Raw genomic sequence first — 16,492 nt, 5'->3', positions numbered from 1 at the left:
TCCATTGCTTAGCTGCACCGACTATTTCTAGCAGTGATATGAATCACTGCTAGAAATGATTCATTTCTAGAAATGAAATTTCTAGAAATAGAAATTTCTAGAAATGATACAGGGGGAGCAAACAGGAGTTGGCCAGGGGAGTTGCAGTGGTTGAAGAGACAAAGGAGACAAAGGAGACAGAGGCTAAGAGGTAAGTGGGTTGCAGGAAGCCCAGGGCGCTGCCCTTTATCCTTCTGACTGGCTGTGAGCTCACCAGGAGCTTCTGACAGCTCCAACTGAATTGGAGGGGTGTGGCCTGAGTACTCCCAGCAGCTGACTGGGCGGGAAGCTTCAGTCTGTTTCCCGCCTCCCAGCTGAGCAGAGCAGAGCAGAGCAAGCTGCTCCAGCTGGTCCAGGGACTACAGAAGCAGGCAAGCTCCCAGAGAGCGAGCGAACAGAGCGAGCAAACAGGAGTTGGCCAGGGGAGTTCGGCAGGGGAGGTCAAGGGGGAGGCCCCTAACATTTTTTTTTTAACTAACTTTTTCCCATTTATTTGTCTTGTAACACACACTTCCACACCAGTGGGACTCTGCTTTTAACCTCTACTGAGTAGAGGAGCAGGCACAGGCTAGTCTAGAACAATCACAAAGCTAGACACAAAAAGGGAAACGGGGCTATGGAAGGACAAGACTCTCCAGTGGTGGTGACCTGCGAGGTGTGTGCCATGTTTGTTTTCTTGCCTGAGAACAACATGGCCTACACCTGCAACAAGTGCAAGTTGATCACACTGCTGGAGGAAAAAGTAAGTGGACTGGAGCGGCGACTGTCAACCCTCCGGGGAATAAGAGAACACGAAGAGTTCTTGGACAGAATGGGGGAACTACAGCAGCAAAGGGCAGACCAGAAGCTTGAAGAGCAACAGCAAGATGAGGCAGAAGTGGGAAATGCTGAGGAGAAGAAAAATGGAGTAGAGGATACTCCTTGGAAAACGGTGACAGTTAGGAGAAGAAGAACTAGATGCCACTCTGCACCAGTGGAAGCAGTGGAGCTGTGGAACCGATTCCAGGTACTTGCAGATGAGACTGGAGGACAGCCTGCAGAGGAAGAATCACAGGGGAACCTGCATGAGAGTGAGCAAGAGGCTAAAGGTCAGTCAAACAGAGGCGATGAAACCCAGGCCTACAAGAAGAAGAAGAGAAGAGTGGTAGTAGTGGGAGACTCCTTGCTGCGTGGGATCGAGACCCAAGTATGTCGCGAAGACCCGTGGACTCGCCAGGTATGTTGTCTCCCGGGAGGACAGATTAGAGATGTGACTGAAAGGTTGCCTGCACTCATAAAGCCTACTGACAGGTATCCCTTTCTTCTCATCCATGTGGGAACAAATGATACTGCCAAGCGGAGCTACGAAGAGATCACGTCAGACTTTGAAGCTTTGGGAAGGAAACTCAAGAACTTTGCGGCCCAGATAGTTTTCTCATCCATCCTTCCAGTAGTTAGAAGAGGGATAGAAAGGGAACGAAAAATACTCCGGGTGAATGACTGGCTACGAAGGTGGTGCCGACGAGAGAGATTTGGATTCTGGGACCACGGGCTATACTTCCTGGAAGATGGGCTGTTGGCTAGGGATGGGTTGCACCTCACAAAGGCTGGGAAGAATGTGTTTGGCCACAGCATGAAGAACTTCATCAGGAGGGCTTTAAACTGAATCCTACGGGGAAGGGAGATGTAATGTTGGGGGTAACAATGGACGTAGGCGCATGCACTGCAATGGAGCGAACAGCGCTGATAGCGCCCAATAATAGTCTTCAGACACATGTAGGAAGAAAGCCAGACTATGAAGCATATGGTCTTCGATGTCTATATACTAATGCCCAGAGTATGGGAAACAAACAGAACGAACTTGAACTCTTAATACAGGAGGGAAATTATGACTTGATAGGTATAACTGAGACTTGGTGGGATGACTCTCATGACTGGAATACAGCAGTTGAAGGATATAACTTGTTCAAAAAGAACAGGAGGAACAGAAAGGGAGGCGGGGTTGCACTGTATGTGAAAAATACATATCTCTGCACAGAAATACAGGAGGAGGAGCTTGGTAGCCCCATCGAGAGCATCTGGGTTGAAATAAATGGAGCAAAGAATAAAAGGAACCTGGTGGTCGGAGTCTACTACCAGCCACCCAATCAAGGAGAAGACAAGGATGAAACTTTTGAAAAGCAAATAGCCAATGTTTTAAGGAAGCATGATGTAGTAGTAATGGGGGACTTCAATTTCCCCGATATTTGTTGGGAGACAAATTCTGCAAAACATGGCCCCTCCAGGAAATTCCTGACTTGTGTGGCGGATAACTTCCTCCTACAGAAAGTAGAGGAAGGAACTAGAGGATCGGCTATCCTTGACTTGATCCTAACCAACAGAGATGACTTAGTGGATAAAGTAGCAGTTACAGGAACTCTGGGGGAAAGCGACCATGTTGTACTTGAGTTCTTGGTTCTAAGGGAAGCAAAAGCCGAGTGTACTCAAACGCGTACCCTGGATTTTAGGAAAGCTGATTTTAATAAACTCAGAACAATGATAAGTAAGGTCCCATGGCAAACAATGCTAGCGAGAAAAGGAGTCCAAGATGGGTGGGAACTTTTAAAAAAGGAAATTCTCAAGGCACAATCACAAACAATTCCAACAAGAAGAAAAGGTGGAAGACAACAGAAGAAGCCAATGTGGCTTCACAAAAAGCTTAGGGATGACCTGAAAACAAAAAAGGACACATATAGGAAGTGGAAAGAAGGCCAAGTAACAAAGGAAGAGTACAGGCAGGTAGCACAGAATTGCAGGGATGGCGTCAGGAAGGCTAAAGCGGAGAACGAGGTGAGGTTAGCGAGGGATGCTAAAAACAACAAAAAGGCTTTCTTTAGCTACGTGCATAGTAAAAGGCAGAGGAAAGAAATGGTTGTTCAGCTATTAAATAAGGATGGCAAAATGATAACAGATGACAAAGAAAAGGCAGAGGTGCTCAATTCCTACTTTGGCTCAGTCTTCTCCCAAAAGAGGGTCTATGACCCCCCTGGCAAAGGCGAAGTACAGGCTGAAGGGGCAGGATTGCAGCTTGAGATCGACAGGCATATGGTCAAGGAACACCTCATTACTTTGAATGAGTTCAAATCTCCAGGGCCAGATGAACTGCATCCTAGAGTAATAAAGGAACTGGCAGAAGAACTCTCAGAACCGCTGTCTATTCTCTTTGAGAAATCATGGAGGACCGGGGAAGTGCCAGATGACTGGAGGAGGGCTAACGTTGTCCCTATCTTCAAAAAGGGTAAAAAGGAGGAACCTGGGAACTACAGACCAGTCAGTCTGACATCAATCCCTGGGAAAATTCTGGAGCAGATCATAAAGCAATCCATCTGGAAGCACCTTGACAACAATGCCGTGATTACTCGAAGCCAACATGGATTTGTCAAAAACAAGTCCTGCCAGACAAATCTGATCTCATTTTTTGATCAAGTCACCTCCCTTGTAGACCGTGGGAATGCTGTAGACATCATATACCTCGACTTCAGCAAAGCTTTCGACAAAGTGCCCCATGATATCCTGATGAGCAAACTAGCTCAAAGTGGGCTAGATGAAACAACGATCCGGTGGATCCACAGTTGGCTACAGAATCGGACTCAAAGAGTGCTTATCAATGGGACCTTCTCAAGCTGGGGAGAGGTAACGAGTGGGGTACCGCAGGGCTCAGTCCTGGGCCCAGTGCTCTTCAACATTTTTATTAATGACTTGGAGGAGGAGGTGCAGGGAATGCTGATCAAATTTGCAGATGACACAAAATTGGGAGGGATAGCTAATACTTTGGAAGACAGAAACAAAATTCAAAGTGATCTGGATAGACTGGAGTGCTGGGCAGAAAACAACAGAATGGCATTTAATAGGGACAAATGCCAAGTTCTGCACCTAGGAAAAAGAAACCAAATGCACAGTTACAAGATGGGGGATACGTGGCTCAACCACACTACGAGCGAGAAGGATCTTGGAATTGTCGTCGATCACAAGCTGAATATGAGCCAACAATGTGATGTGGCTGCAAAAAAGGCAAATGCTATTTTGGGCTGCATTAATAGAAGCATCGCTTCCAAATCCCGGGAAGTACTAGTTCCCCTCTACTCAGCACTGGTTAGGCCTCATCTGGAGTACTGTGTCCAGTTCTGGGCACCACACTTTAAGAAGGATGCAGACAAGCTGGAGAGGGTTCAAAGGAGGGCAACAAAGATGATCAGGGGACTGGAAACAAAGCCCTATGAAGAGAGACTGAAAGAACTGGGCATGTTTAGCCTTGAGAAGAGAAGACTGAGGGGAGATATGATAGCACTCTTCAAGTACTTGAAAGGTTGTCACAGAGAAGAAGGCCAGGATCTCTTCTTGATCATCCCAGAGTGCAGGACACGGAATAATGGGCTCAAGTTACAGGAAGCCAGATTCCGGCTGAACATCAGGAAAAACTTCCTGAGTGTCAGAGCAATACGACAATGGAACCAATTACCTGGGGAGGTGGTGGGCTCTCCCACACTGGAGGCCTTCAAGACAAGGCTGGACAGCCATTTGTCAGGGATGCTCTGACTTGGATTCCTGCATTGAGCAGGGGGTTGGACTCGATGGCCTTGTAGGCCCCTTCCAACCCTACTATTCTATGATTCTATGATTCTATGAATCTAAACTGCTTCTGAATTACACTATTACACTATAGCATTTTTAAACACATGTATTGCATATCATTATTTTGGATGCTTCTTCTCAGTAGGGATAGATTGTACTGAAATTTTCAGTAATAATGCGGAAAAGTTAAAATTGTTTGTTGCAAAATTCCACAAAACATTTAAGAAGCCATTGAAACTAGCAATTATACCATGATACTTTCCTTGCTTTCCAAGAATGAGAAAGAAAACTGGACTACACAATATACTATACAAATCTAATTCCAGAAAGTGTATTGCTCAAATAAGAAAAAAATACTCCCCCCGCCCCCCCCCCCCATCACCAACTTCTATGCCTTATTAACACTGGAATCTTCTCTCAGCTGTGAGAGAAAAGAAGAAGAAATGCTGCCACATTACACTGAATATTCTGGACAGGCCCAAGAAAGTATACATACATTGGTGCTACCTGTGCTTGTAGCATGGTACTTTTAGGGCGCAATCCTATGCGTGTTTAGACAGAAAGAAGTCCTACAACTCTGGCTGGGGGACGCTAGGAGTTGTAGGACTTCTTTCTGTCTAAACATGCATAGGATTGTGCCCTTAAACAGCAATATGTTACAGAAGCTTCACCATTTACAGTAATTCTGTCTTCCTCTATCCATTTGCTATTTCCCTTCCTATTTCTCTCCTTTAAGTTTTTCCTTAACAGCCCTCCATTCTCTCCTCATGCTTTTGTCAGATAATTCATGGTTATATTTTGTAAGAGCTTGAAGAAGAATTTAATAAAATATCAATGAAGAGAACATTGATAAGACAGCACAACTAAAGCCATGAATCTCCCTTACCTGTATCTTTGCTGTGGAGACTGTTTTTCAGCTGACTTACAAACATGTCCAATGTAATACAAAGGAAAGAATAAAAAGTTCCAGTTTGTTGCAAACCATGTCAAAGTGAAGGGTGCATCAAATTTCTTAAAGGTCAGTTTTGCTAGCTGGGTTGAACCTGACCAGGAGGAGCAGACGCCAAGTACCACCACTACACCCCAGAAAATTTTCTTAAGCTGGGTCACAGAGCATGTCCAGCAACGTCGGCTCCCTCTTCCACCAGCTTCCATCCCAGCTTGTACCTGGGCTTCCGCTGGTGCTGGAGAATCATGGGAACGCTCATCCCCTGAAAAGAAAACAAGAGGTGGGGAAAAAAGAAAGGGAAAATGTGTTAAAATTAGAATCAATGAAGAATACTCTGCACCATTTTATGTTCCAGTCAGTAAGTCCTGGGCTACATCATGCATTGTTCTCTATCCAAGTAAAATGAATTTAAGACAATTTTGTATACTACAGCTGTTTTGCAGATCCCACTATGGCATGGTCTAATCAAGAAGCAACAGTAAGAACCAGACATGGAACAACCGAGTGGTTCAAAATTGGGAAAGGAGTACGACAAGGCTGCATATTGTCACCCTGCTTATTTAACTTATATGCAGAGTACATCATGAGAAACGCCGGGTTGGATGAATCACAGGTCGGAATTAAGATTGCCGGGAGAATTATCAACAACCTCTGATATGCAGACGATACCACCCTCATGGCAGAAAGCGAAGAGGATCTAAACAGCCTCTTGTTGAGGGTGAAAGAGGAGAGTGCAAAAGCTGGTTTGAAACTCAGCATTAAAAAAACGAAGATCATGGCATCTGGCCCCATCCCTTCCTGGCATATAGAAGGGGAAGAAATGGAAGCAGTGACAGATTTTACTTTCTTGGGCTCCAAGATCACTGCAGACGGTGACTGTAGCCATGAAATAAAAGACGCTTGCTCCTTGGGAGGAAAGCTATGGCAAACCTAGACAGCATGGTAAGAAGCAGAGACATCACCTTGCCGACAAAGGTCCGTCTAATCAAAGCTATGGTTTTCCCAGTAGTAATATATGGCTGTGAGAGCTGGACTATAAGGAAGGCTGAGCGCTGAAGAATTGATGCTTTCGAACTGTGGTGCTGGAGAAGACTCCTATGAGTCCCCTGGACTGCAAGGAGGTCCAATCAGTCCATCCTAAAGGAAATCAACCCTGAGTGCTCATTGGAAGGACAGATACTGAAGCTGAAGCTCAAATATTTGGGCCACCTAATGCGAAGAGAAAACTCTCTGGAAAAGACCCTGATGCTGGGAAAGACTGAAGGCAAAAGGAGAAGGGGACGGCAGAGGATGAGATGGCTAGATAGCATCACCGATGCAATGAATATGAACTTGAGCACACTCCGGGAGAGAGCACAGGACAGGAAGGCCTGGCGTGCTATGGTCCATGGGGTCACGAAGAGTCGGACACGACTGAATGACTGAACAACAACAAAATCAGGTGTTACTCAACTGAAATCAATGGAATAAAAAGAAAACCCACAAAAATGGGTCAGTTTGACAAACAGACATATAGAAAGCAGAATATTGCCTTGCTACAAACAAGAATTAATTTGGTTTCATAAGAGTTTCAAAACGTAAGCATTTTTAGCAGTTTGGAATTCTGTAGATAACAGAGTAAATAGCTCATTCTGCACCAAATCATCTCATTTTCCTCCAGTATATCCAAAATACAAACCCTGAATATTTTATTCTAAGAGAGATAGAAAAAAACTGAGAAGAATATGAATGCATACTGGGGTAAAAAAAAGAAAAAAAGAAAAAGGATATTATTGTCAAGCCAGGAGACAAGTACAATAAATACAAGGAGACATATAGCCAGTTGACAAATGATATATATATATATATTATGTGCTCAAATTATCCTACCACTGGAATAAAAAATAAACACATAATAAAGAAATCGCTATGGAATGCAAATCATATCATTAATATACAGGGTTTTTTGCAGAAGAATCCCAGAACATCCTACTAGCAACAGGCTTTACTGAGCCTTACCTATAACTCAGACTTTTTTCTCTTAGGTATACCTGGGCAACACCTTTGTCTTTGGAAAGCACTTCATGTGCATTTTCATGAGCTCCTAGTCTATTTGGGAGCATAATGAGATACCATTGTTCTCAAAATCTGCTATATATCAATACAAACATGGGGAAGAAAAGTCTGGATACATGCATTTGTTACATATAAGTCGTCCATGTACACTCTTAAGCCAAGTGTTAAACACAGTGACAAAGGTGTTTACACTGAAGAAGTACTGTGACACACAATACCTCAAGTATCACTTTACTATGAAAATGATCTCACACATGAGGGGTTGAATTCCAAGGATGCTCTTCTGATCTCTCACTGGAAGGCGTAAAGCACATGCCGACCAAAACATGCTACCTCAATTTGGGAAGCACTACATGACTTAAGAACTTCTTTCTCAATTTACACTGACTGCCATAAAAAAATCGCCTTCTCCACCACCCTACAGTATAAACAGCAAGTATCATCTGTGTCTAGACACCGTGACATAAATACCCCCCATAATGAAAAAGGTTGTCCATCATCCCTACACAGTCCACTGTCTAGTTAAGCCTTCCCCATCCAGGTGCCCTCCAGAGGTGTTTGACTCCAGCTCACATCACCCTCAGCCAGCTGGCTGGGGATGATTGGAGCCATAGTCCAACACATCTGGAGGGCACCTGGATGGGGAAGGCTAGTCTAGCCCAAGGCTTGCAAGAAGGGCTCTCTGTGACATCAGAGTAAAAAGGTAAAGGTGTCCCCAACCAGTCGTGTCCGACTCTAGGGTGCGGTGCTCATCCCCGTTTCTAAGCCGAAGAGCCAGTGCTGTCCGAAGATGCTTCCGTGGTCATGCGGCCGGCATGACTGAACACCGAGGTGCACGGAACGCTGTTACCTTTCCCGCCGAGGCGGTACCTATTTATCTACTTGCAATTTCTTGCTTTCGAACTGCTAGGTTGACAGGAGACATCAGAGTAGCTGAAGGCAATTACAAATACAGGAGCTGTGTGGCATCTGGGGCTTCTATCAGTCTAACAGATCACTCACTTGCAAGAGTAACTCAGGCCCACTGTAATAGCAGACCAAGTCAGCCACAGCATCACAAACAAGTGGAGATAAGAGGCAAAGAAGAAAGGAGGGAAGCAGAAATGCAAGAACATCAGGAGAAAGATTCAGCTATACTCACTGACTGTTGTACTGATAGGCCCAAAGCTAGGAGTGGCTGCATCCGCTGACAGCAAGCTCATGGCCCATACAATGCAGTGAGAATGGAAATAGCTTGCAGTGCTGTTCCCCTAGAAGCCACGTTCTTGCCTGTCTGAACCTGACCTCCCACTGAGAATCATTCCTCATTATCTTCGCTGACTTGGCATCAATGACCCATTCCAGTACAGCTCTCTCTCTCATGTCTTAGACCTCGCTCTCACCCACATAGATTTATACTGTCCCATTGTGGAGGTATTCATGTGAGCAGAACAGTGCCATACCATACTGCGAAACAACCACAGACCCTTTGGTGTCTGACTGAGAAAAATACATTTATGAGTAAGGGCTTCATAGTTTGAGAGATTATCCACTGAACTGACCAAGAAGACATTTTCTATTATCTCTCCTTTCCCCCATTTTTGTTCATGTGTTTTTCCATTTCATATCCTTATGTCACATTAAGTAACTGCCTAATAGCCTGATCTTATGGCACGCTGCATATTTTTTTCTTCTATTGCAATGTGCCACATTTTGGTACAATGCCCATAGCAGGAGCTGTTAGCACTGGTGCTTCTGTGTGACCCGGGATCTGTGCCCAACATAGGCCACTAACAGTAATAGGGACAGCATGTGAATTCTGGTCAATCCACCTATGTGACATTCATAGGAAAGACAGCAAAACTGTACCATATGCATCCTGTTCTAGTAGTAGTACACCGCTATGCAGGGACACCAAGAAAGGCTTTACTTGCTAAAATAAACATGCTGCCACTGGCTTTGGCAGCTCCAATCAAAGTAATAATGGGGTGTGTGAAATGAATGCTCAATGTGCCCTCTGAACAAATAACCATTTTTGTTAATGCTGAGAGTGCAGCCATCTGAGTAATGGTTCACACATATTATGACTAAGTACACACACCAAAGGTGGGATTCTGCCCCCTCTTTCCAAATCAATGTGGCACCTGGACAAATCTTTAGACTGCAAGATTCACCATCAGAAAATATGCTTTAAGCAACAACACTAAGACAAACAGTTTATCCCACAGTCCTTTAGGGGCTGTCCCCCACTCCTGATTCTGTGTTGTTGTTCTTAGCCTCTTTGATTAAAAACATCACTGGAATTGTTTCAGTGAAGCCTGTGGGATTATCTGATGAATATGGAGTAAGCAGCTTGAAAAGGATCATAGCTAGGAGGCTGAGATACCTGTGCAGAGTTATACAAGAATACATCCTATTTAAAAAACCAGATTTAATAGCAGCGTAATTATTTAATAACATGAAGGAAAACTTTGATTACAGAACATGATTGTGAATACAAAAAGAAGTCTGATAGGAGTGTGTAATATGTATAAAATATCCCTTGTATTATGAGTTGGGTTGGAACTCTCAAAGTATCCTGGTATATTAAATGTACACAAGTAAACTGGAGGGATAGAACTGAGCCTAGAATCCACCTGGAATTGCAACCATCAGAAAGGTTTGTAAATAATTTCCTTGGTAAAGAGAGAGAAGGCGTTTCCAGCAAACTTTAACTTTAAGCATCATAGGTAAGAGAATTCCTCTTTTCAGCAAGTAAGATTACTATTCTTTAAGTGATGACCAGCAGGGCCTGCTGTAGGGGTTGGCAAGCTGGGAGGTCACCTGGGGCGCCAAGCTGAGGGGGGTACGAAACTGAGCTGAGGGGGGTGCCAAGCTGAGCTCAGTGCTAAGGGATTTCAAAACATGTTGATGTTCTCCGTAACACTAAAGAATTGCATTTCTAGTGTCTACACATCTTCCAGGGAGGATGCTGACCCAGAAGACTGGTCATGCAGGCTTATGACCGGCCCATGCCAAATAGCTCTGCAAAGCTGACCACAGCAGAGTGGGCACAGAAGGCACTCCTCACCCAGAGCGCTATTAATCCTAGGGCTGGCCCTGGTGATGACCAGATACAGTCAGAAGATCTATTTCCTGGAATCTTTGTTTACCACGGCAAGCCAAGAATCCTTGTCCTCTGCTGGTGGCATTGTTAGCAAGAGCCAAAAGGCAACTCCAAGTACAAGTTCAGTGACATACCAATTTCCAGTAATAATGAAATAAAATAATAATAGGATACTCTGTCTAACATGAGAGCAAATAGTAGTTGCAGTGATGCCCATTTACATCCAAACATTCTTTCTTCTTTAAATACATTTTTACACAGAAGCCTAACCCATATTTTAAGACCAGCATCATGGTCTTAAAATTATTACTGGTAGTAGTATAGTTGCCGCTGCATTAATTTCTACTTGTACTGTAACAATTCTTGCTGTCTTAGGATTATAGTTCTGAATAAATGTTTGATAATAATTTACTACACTATTCTGTTCTTCACATAAAATCCAACATTTTTATTGATTTTATTTTTGCAACAAGTGGCACATAATTAACAAACATTGTGTAACTATAATTTTCTTCCATTCCAAAGCAACAGTTCTTTGGTTTTATCTAACAGGACAACAACAAATCCCTTCTAGTCTATATCATTTAAAATTACCATTCATTTACTCTTTTTACATGCTATTTGTGACATACATGCCAGCAATTAACAAATCTGTGTGGAGACTATAAATTATAGATAAGGCAGCATGTAGTGAAGCTACAAGTCCTTCATTTAGGATACATTCAGGGCCTAACTACACACTGCATGTCAGACCTTCATGCCACCTTGCTGTCCCTTTCAGAGCAAAAAAGCAGGGGAGGGAGGATATGTCCCTTTCCCTGCCTGTTGCTTCTCCACTTCAAATTGGCCCCAAGCTCATTTTCTCCCTACAGAGTTCTTAACACATGTTTGAGATTACGCACATACTTTGAAGTGGGGGGGGGGAAGCAGCTTGGGGAGCCATTTGGAGCAAAGAAGTGGAATACAGGGACAGATTTATACATCCCAACCATACCTCCATTGTGGTTGCAATGCATTGGGGTAACCAAACCCAAGAAAACATGGGAGACTGGTTACAAACACACGTGCGTGTAACATGTAGTTAGGCCCCTGGACAACATAAAATCAGAGGAACTTCAAAGGAAGATTGCAATGTGGAACGGCTGAATTACAATTTATCAAGAGGTTCGATTCTACCACATGTTGCTTGAACCAGGATAACAGGTTTTTAGTCATACTACACCTGTTAATTAACTTGCCATTATTTTTGTGTTAACATAAACACTGCTTTGTGACTGGTCACTATTAATGTAATTGTCACTTACTGTACAGTATTTCAATCCTCCCCTTAACTATATGCATATCTACCTGCAACTTAAGATAACACTTCATGCATTTGATAAAGCGGACTGTAGTCCACAAACGTTTATACCATCATAAATGTGTTAGTCTTTACTGTCAAGACTCTGTTGTTTTGCTGGAACAGACATTGTTACCCTTCTAGAAATTGTTACAAAAACTCCTGAAGTGAGTTCTCTCCCTTGTTCTGAGAATCTAATAAATCAAGCAGTGGACGCACTTGATCAGTGCAGTCTGTATAAACGTACAGTTATTATCCATGATCAATTAAGTAGCTGTTGTACTGCCTAGATTAGAACTAGGAAGATGATGAGTAGAACCTCTTGTTCGTGTAGTTCGGATGAAAAGAATAGGGGCCAGATTCTGTTTATTTTAGAATGTGATAAACCCTACAACAGGGATGCGGAACCTGCGGCTGGCAAAGGTTTTGCATCCAGCCCACAGATGCTTGGGCTTCCTCTGCAGGCCTCACCCACCCCTCTCCCCAAATCTTGTCCCTTCCCCAAGTCCCACTCCCCAGCCTGGAGGCTTTCCAAGGACTTAGGGAGGGGCAAGGAGAGGAATCCCTTTCTTATCGCCAGTTTGTGATCAGAGATAACAAGAGGATTCCCCTGCATACCACTCCGCCTCCCAATGGCAGGGCAAGCAGCTCTGATCACAGATCAGAAATAACAGAGGGATTCCCCGGGGGAATTGTGCACCCACTGCTTTGTGTGCTTGGCTGGGGCTTGCAGGAGCTTCTGAAAGTGCAGGCCGAGTATGCTTGGCTCCTGCTTTTCATTTCCTGCAAAAAAGATTAGAGTTTTAGAGTTGTAAAGGGGCTAGAAGAACTCCAGTAACTTTTCACAATAATAAGAAAAGGTTTTGCCAATATATTATTGGGAAATGAAATGGCCAGTGATGGTAGATGAGTTCAGGAAAGAATTAGCAAATGGAGACACATACAGTGAACTCTGTACTTCAAGATGAAGAGGAAAAGCAGTCATAACCCTGAAGTAATAAAGCTTTGAAGATGATAAAGGAATAATCAGAAAGGAGGCGAGTTATATTTGGCATGAAGTTCTCAAGTGCGCAACAGAAAAAGTATCAAGAGAATGCATGTCAGGAAGGAGAAAGGCCGTAATTCATTTAAAATTTGTTGTTTCAATTGCTTGTGGGAATTAGATGCACAATCTAGATGACATGAGCATAACCTCCATCGCAAGTCCTCATAACTACCTGCTTGAGTAAAAGGAGAATAATTTGACTTCTGAGTTATATAACCAACAACTTTAACAAAGCTGCACTTCTGAACATTACTGGTCTGGCTTCAAGCAAAAGTGAAATGATACATCACAAATAGTATGCAAGGGTAAAATGCAAGGGCATTAATCGTGCGACTGTAACCCTGGAACAGCCTGGAACTGGATGGTGATGGCAAGGCAGAAGATATGATTTACAGCAAGGGTGAGGAATCTGAGGCTCTGCAGATGTTGTTGGACTCCAACCCCCATCAGCCCCAGGCAGTATAGCAAATGGACAGGGATTGTGGGTAGTCCAAGGTTGGAGGGCCACATATTCCCCACCCCTCATTTATAGACTGTAGGACACATTACATACCCTTTGCCAGCAACTACATCTACGGCTTAAATTTGATGCATAAATGCTTACCTTGAAGTAAGAGCCATTTAACACAATGGAGCTTACTTCTGAGTAAACATGCATAGGATTTCCCTGTAAAGCAACGATTTCCAGACTGTGTTCTGGGGTTCCACAATGAGAATATCAATAACGTCCCTGAAGGGCAGCTTGTCTGCTACTACCGATTTTCCTCTGCAATGTGCGGTTGCTACAGAAGAGTGCTGGCTGCATTTTAGGGCATGCTCACTTTACTCAGGGGGAATCCGTGTCCTGGGTAACTGTATGCATCCTAGGATATGCCTGAGAATGCATAGCTGTTCCACAGCAGAAAAATTGCTGTTGAAAATGTTTCTACCAAGGTAGAAAGTCTGAAAATCAGTGTGGTATAGTAGTCAGAGTGTTGGACTGGGACCAGGGAGATCCGGGTTCTAGTCCCCACTCGGCCATGGAAGCTCACTGGGTGACTTTGGGCCAGTCACAGACTCTCAGCCCAACCTACCTCACAGGGTTGTTGTTGTGAGGATAAAATGGAGGATGAGGAGGATAATGTAAGCTGCCTTGGGTTCCTTGTAAGAGGAAAAAAGACAGGATTTAAATGCAATAAATACATACATACATACATACATACAGTGGTATAGAAAAGAGTCAAAATTGGAAATATTCACCCAAGACAGAGTAGCATTAGAAATGTTGCATACCCTAGTCTAGGGCTGACTATTCCATGCATAGCAAGCATGCATCTAGCATGTCACTAACAGGAAAAAGGAAGGAGCACACATCCTGTTGCTGTTTCATTATCTTCCCAATAACAAAAATATAAAGGGACACTGGGCCTAAGCTTTGCAGGAGCTACACAAAAGTACATTGTGTGCTGCAGCTGCAGATACATGAAGTTACGTTTGCTGCCTTGCAGAATGATGCATACATATGTGATGTGGTGGTTCATAGGCTCAGTGCTTACTGTGCAATCCATCTCTATAACAATTTGAAGTGGCAGTCAGGTACCAGATAGATCATGAGGTTCTTATCTCCCTTTTAGGGAAAAGTAGCTACAGTAAAAGCAAAGAGAGGGGAATTCTGGAAGGTATTAAGGTAATGCATATCAATGAAAATACTCCTCTAGGCAGCCTATCTACTAGGTGGCACATTTCTTCAGGCTCCGATTCCTCCGTCCAAACTGAACTGAGTTTATGTGGTTATTGGACGAGTAACCAGCGAAGGAGTTGTTAGCTTTTTGTTTCATCCCTACTGCAGAACCCTCTGCATTCCCATTCTAGCACTTACTTTCAGCTTGGGGTGAAGGTAAGAAAAGCAACTACTAAAATGTCTTCACAGAGCTGAAGTTGTACAGAGTTCGTAAGTCTTTTTTAATAACTTGAAGTATATTATCTGACAAGTAATCTTTTCACAACAACATTCCCCCTGCCCCCATCCCCCTGAATGAAAAACATATTGTCTATAAAATGTGAACATCAGCCTTCCCCAACTGGATGCCCTCCATATGTTTTGGACTACAACTCATAAGCAGTTGCAGTCCAACTCATACAGCCAGCATTCCTGATCATTGGCCATGCCAGCTGGGGGTGATGGGAGTTGAGGTCCAAAATATATGGAGGGCATCACGTTAAGGAAGACAGGTGTACATTATCTGAAACAACAGAGTAGCACATAACATGATGGACAGAAGAGGTCATCAAAAGGCTAGTGTACATTTAGGAGTCTAAATTCCACACATTTTGAGATGGTCTGCTACTGTGTTTCCATTTCTAGCTTCGCTCCTGAAAAAATTCTGTTGTACCCATTATTACAACGGCAACAAGAACTAAAAGTGTCAGTATTTACTAGGTCAGTTCAGTGGTTGGAGGATAGTGATATAGTATCGGAAAGCCAGCCAGTAACGTTTAGTGACTAACCCATGCCAGCACAAAAAAGCCACAAGAGGACACAATTTAAGTTACAGCACACACAGAAAGACCACAGGCCTCTGACATAGGTGATCAGGGTGGGCCAATGCAATGAGGGACAGGACTCCTCCTGTACCTCTAGTAGTTCACACAAGCTACACCTGCAGACATTCCCTCTCCTATGCAACTTAAAGGAGCAGGAGCCCTGTTCGTTCTTACATTAGGCCTTTGCCATTATTAATGGCAATAATGCTGACCATTAAAAAGGGGGACTATATGGCATTTCCCATTTTTCTTATAATCCTTGATCTCCGCAACAGTGATAGCATTTTTAGAATTATGCTAAACCAAAAAAGGAGAGCAAGGTCCCTGCCCCATGAAGCTTAAAATTTAACTCTCTCACAGCATAACCCTATACTTGCCTACGTGGCTGCCATCTTATGTACACTTAGCTGGGGACAAGACCCATAGAATTCAATGAGACATACTTCTGAGCAGACTGCTGTAGGATGGTGCTGGATTGCACCCTTATTCACATTCAGCACTGACTTTCTACACTCTAATCTAGTTCTCTGTCCCCCACCCACCCCACAAACACATTTGTTTCTTTTCTACCTTTCAACTATATAATATAAATATAAACTTTTTAAAGCTGTATCTAACCTTGCTTCTGTAGATTCCTGCTTTTTCCATACAATAAATTCTCCTTTGCATCATTCTCTCAACCCATTTTCTTCATTTTCTCAAAATATTTCTACCACATTTCTGTCTCTCATCCTTCCAGCCCCTTCCCTGGCATTTAAATGTGCTTTGTTTTACTCTTCCAACCCTTCCTCCCTCTGGAATTTACCACCTTTTGGGTTCCCTTTTAATTCCATTATTCATATGATACATTAAGAAACATTTCAAATA

General features: G+C 43.4%; 1 protein-coding gene across 2 annotated transcripts in view; it reads right to left on the bottom strand.

Annotated features, from left to right (window-relative positions):
- SLC35F3 (solute carrier family 35 member F3) overlaps positions 1-16,492 on the bottom strand; it is a 240,789-nt gene that overhangs the window by 78,133 nt on the left and 146,164 nt on the right. For both annotated transcript variants that reach the window (XM_084828152.1, XM_084828153.1), the window contains one exon: positions 5,516-5,840. In XM_084828152.1, the coding sequence (XP_084684278.1) occupies positions 5,516-5,840 (325 nt within the window). The remainder of the gene's footprint in view (positions 1-5,515; positions 5,841-16,492) is intronic.

Source organism: Heloderma suspectum, chromosome 1 (assembly GCF_057233095.1).
Source record: "Heloderma suspectum isolate Gila_16-S chromosome 1, 16-S_ref, whole genome shotgun sequence".
Lineage (NCBI taxonomy): Eukaryota > Metazoa > Chordata > Lepidosauria > Squamata > Helodermatidae > Heloderma > Heloderma suspectum.
This window is presented reverse-complemented; position numbering and strand designations above follow the sequence as displayed.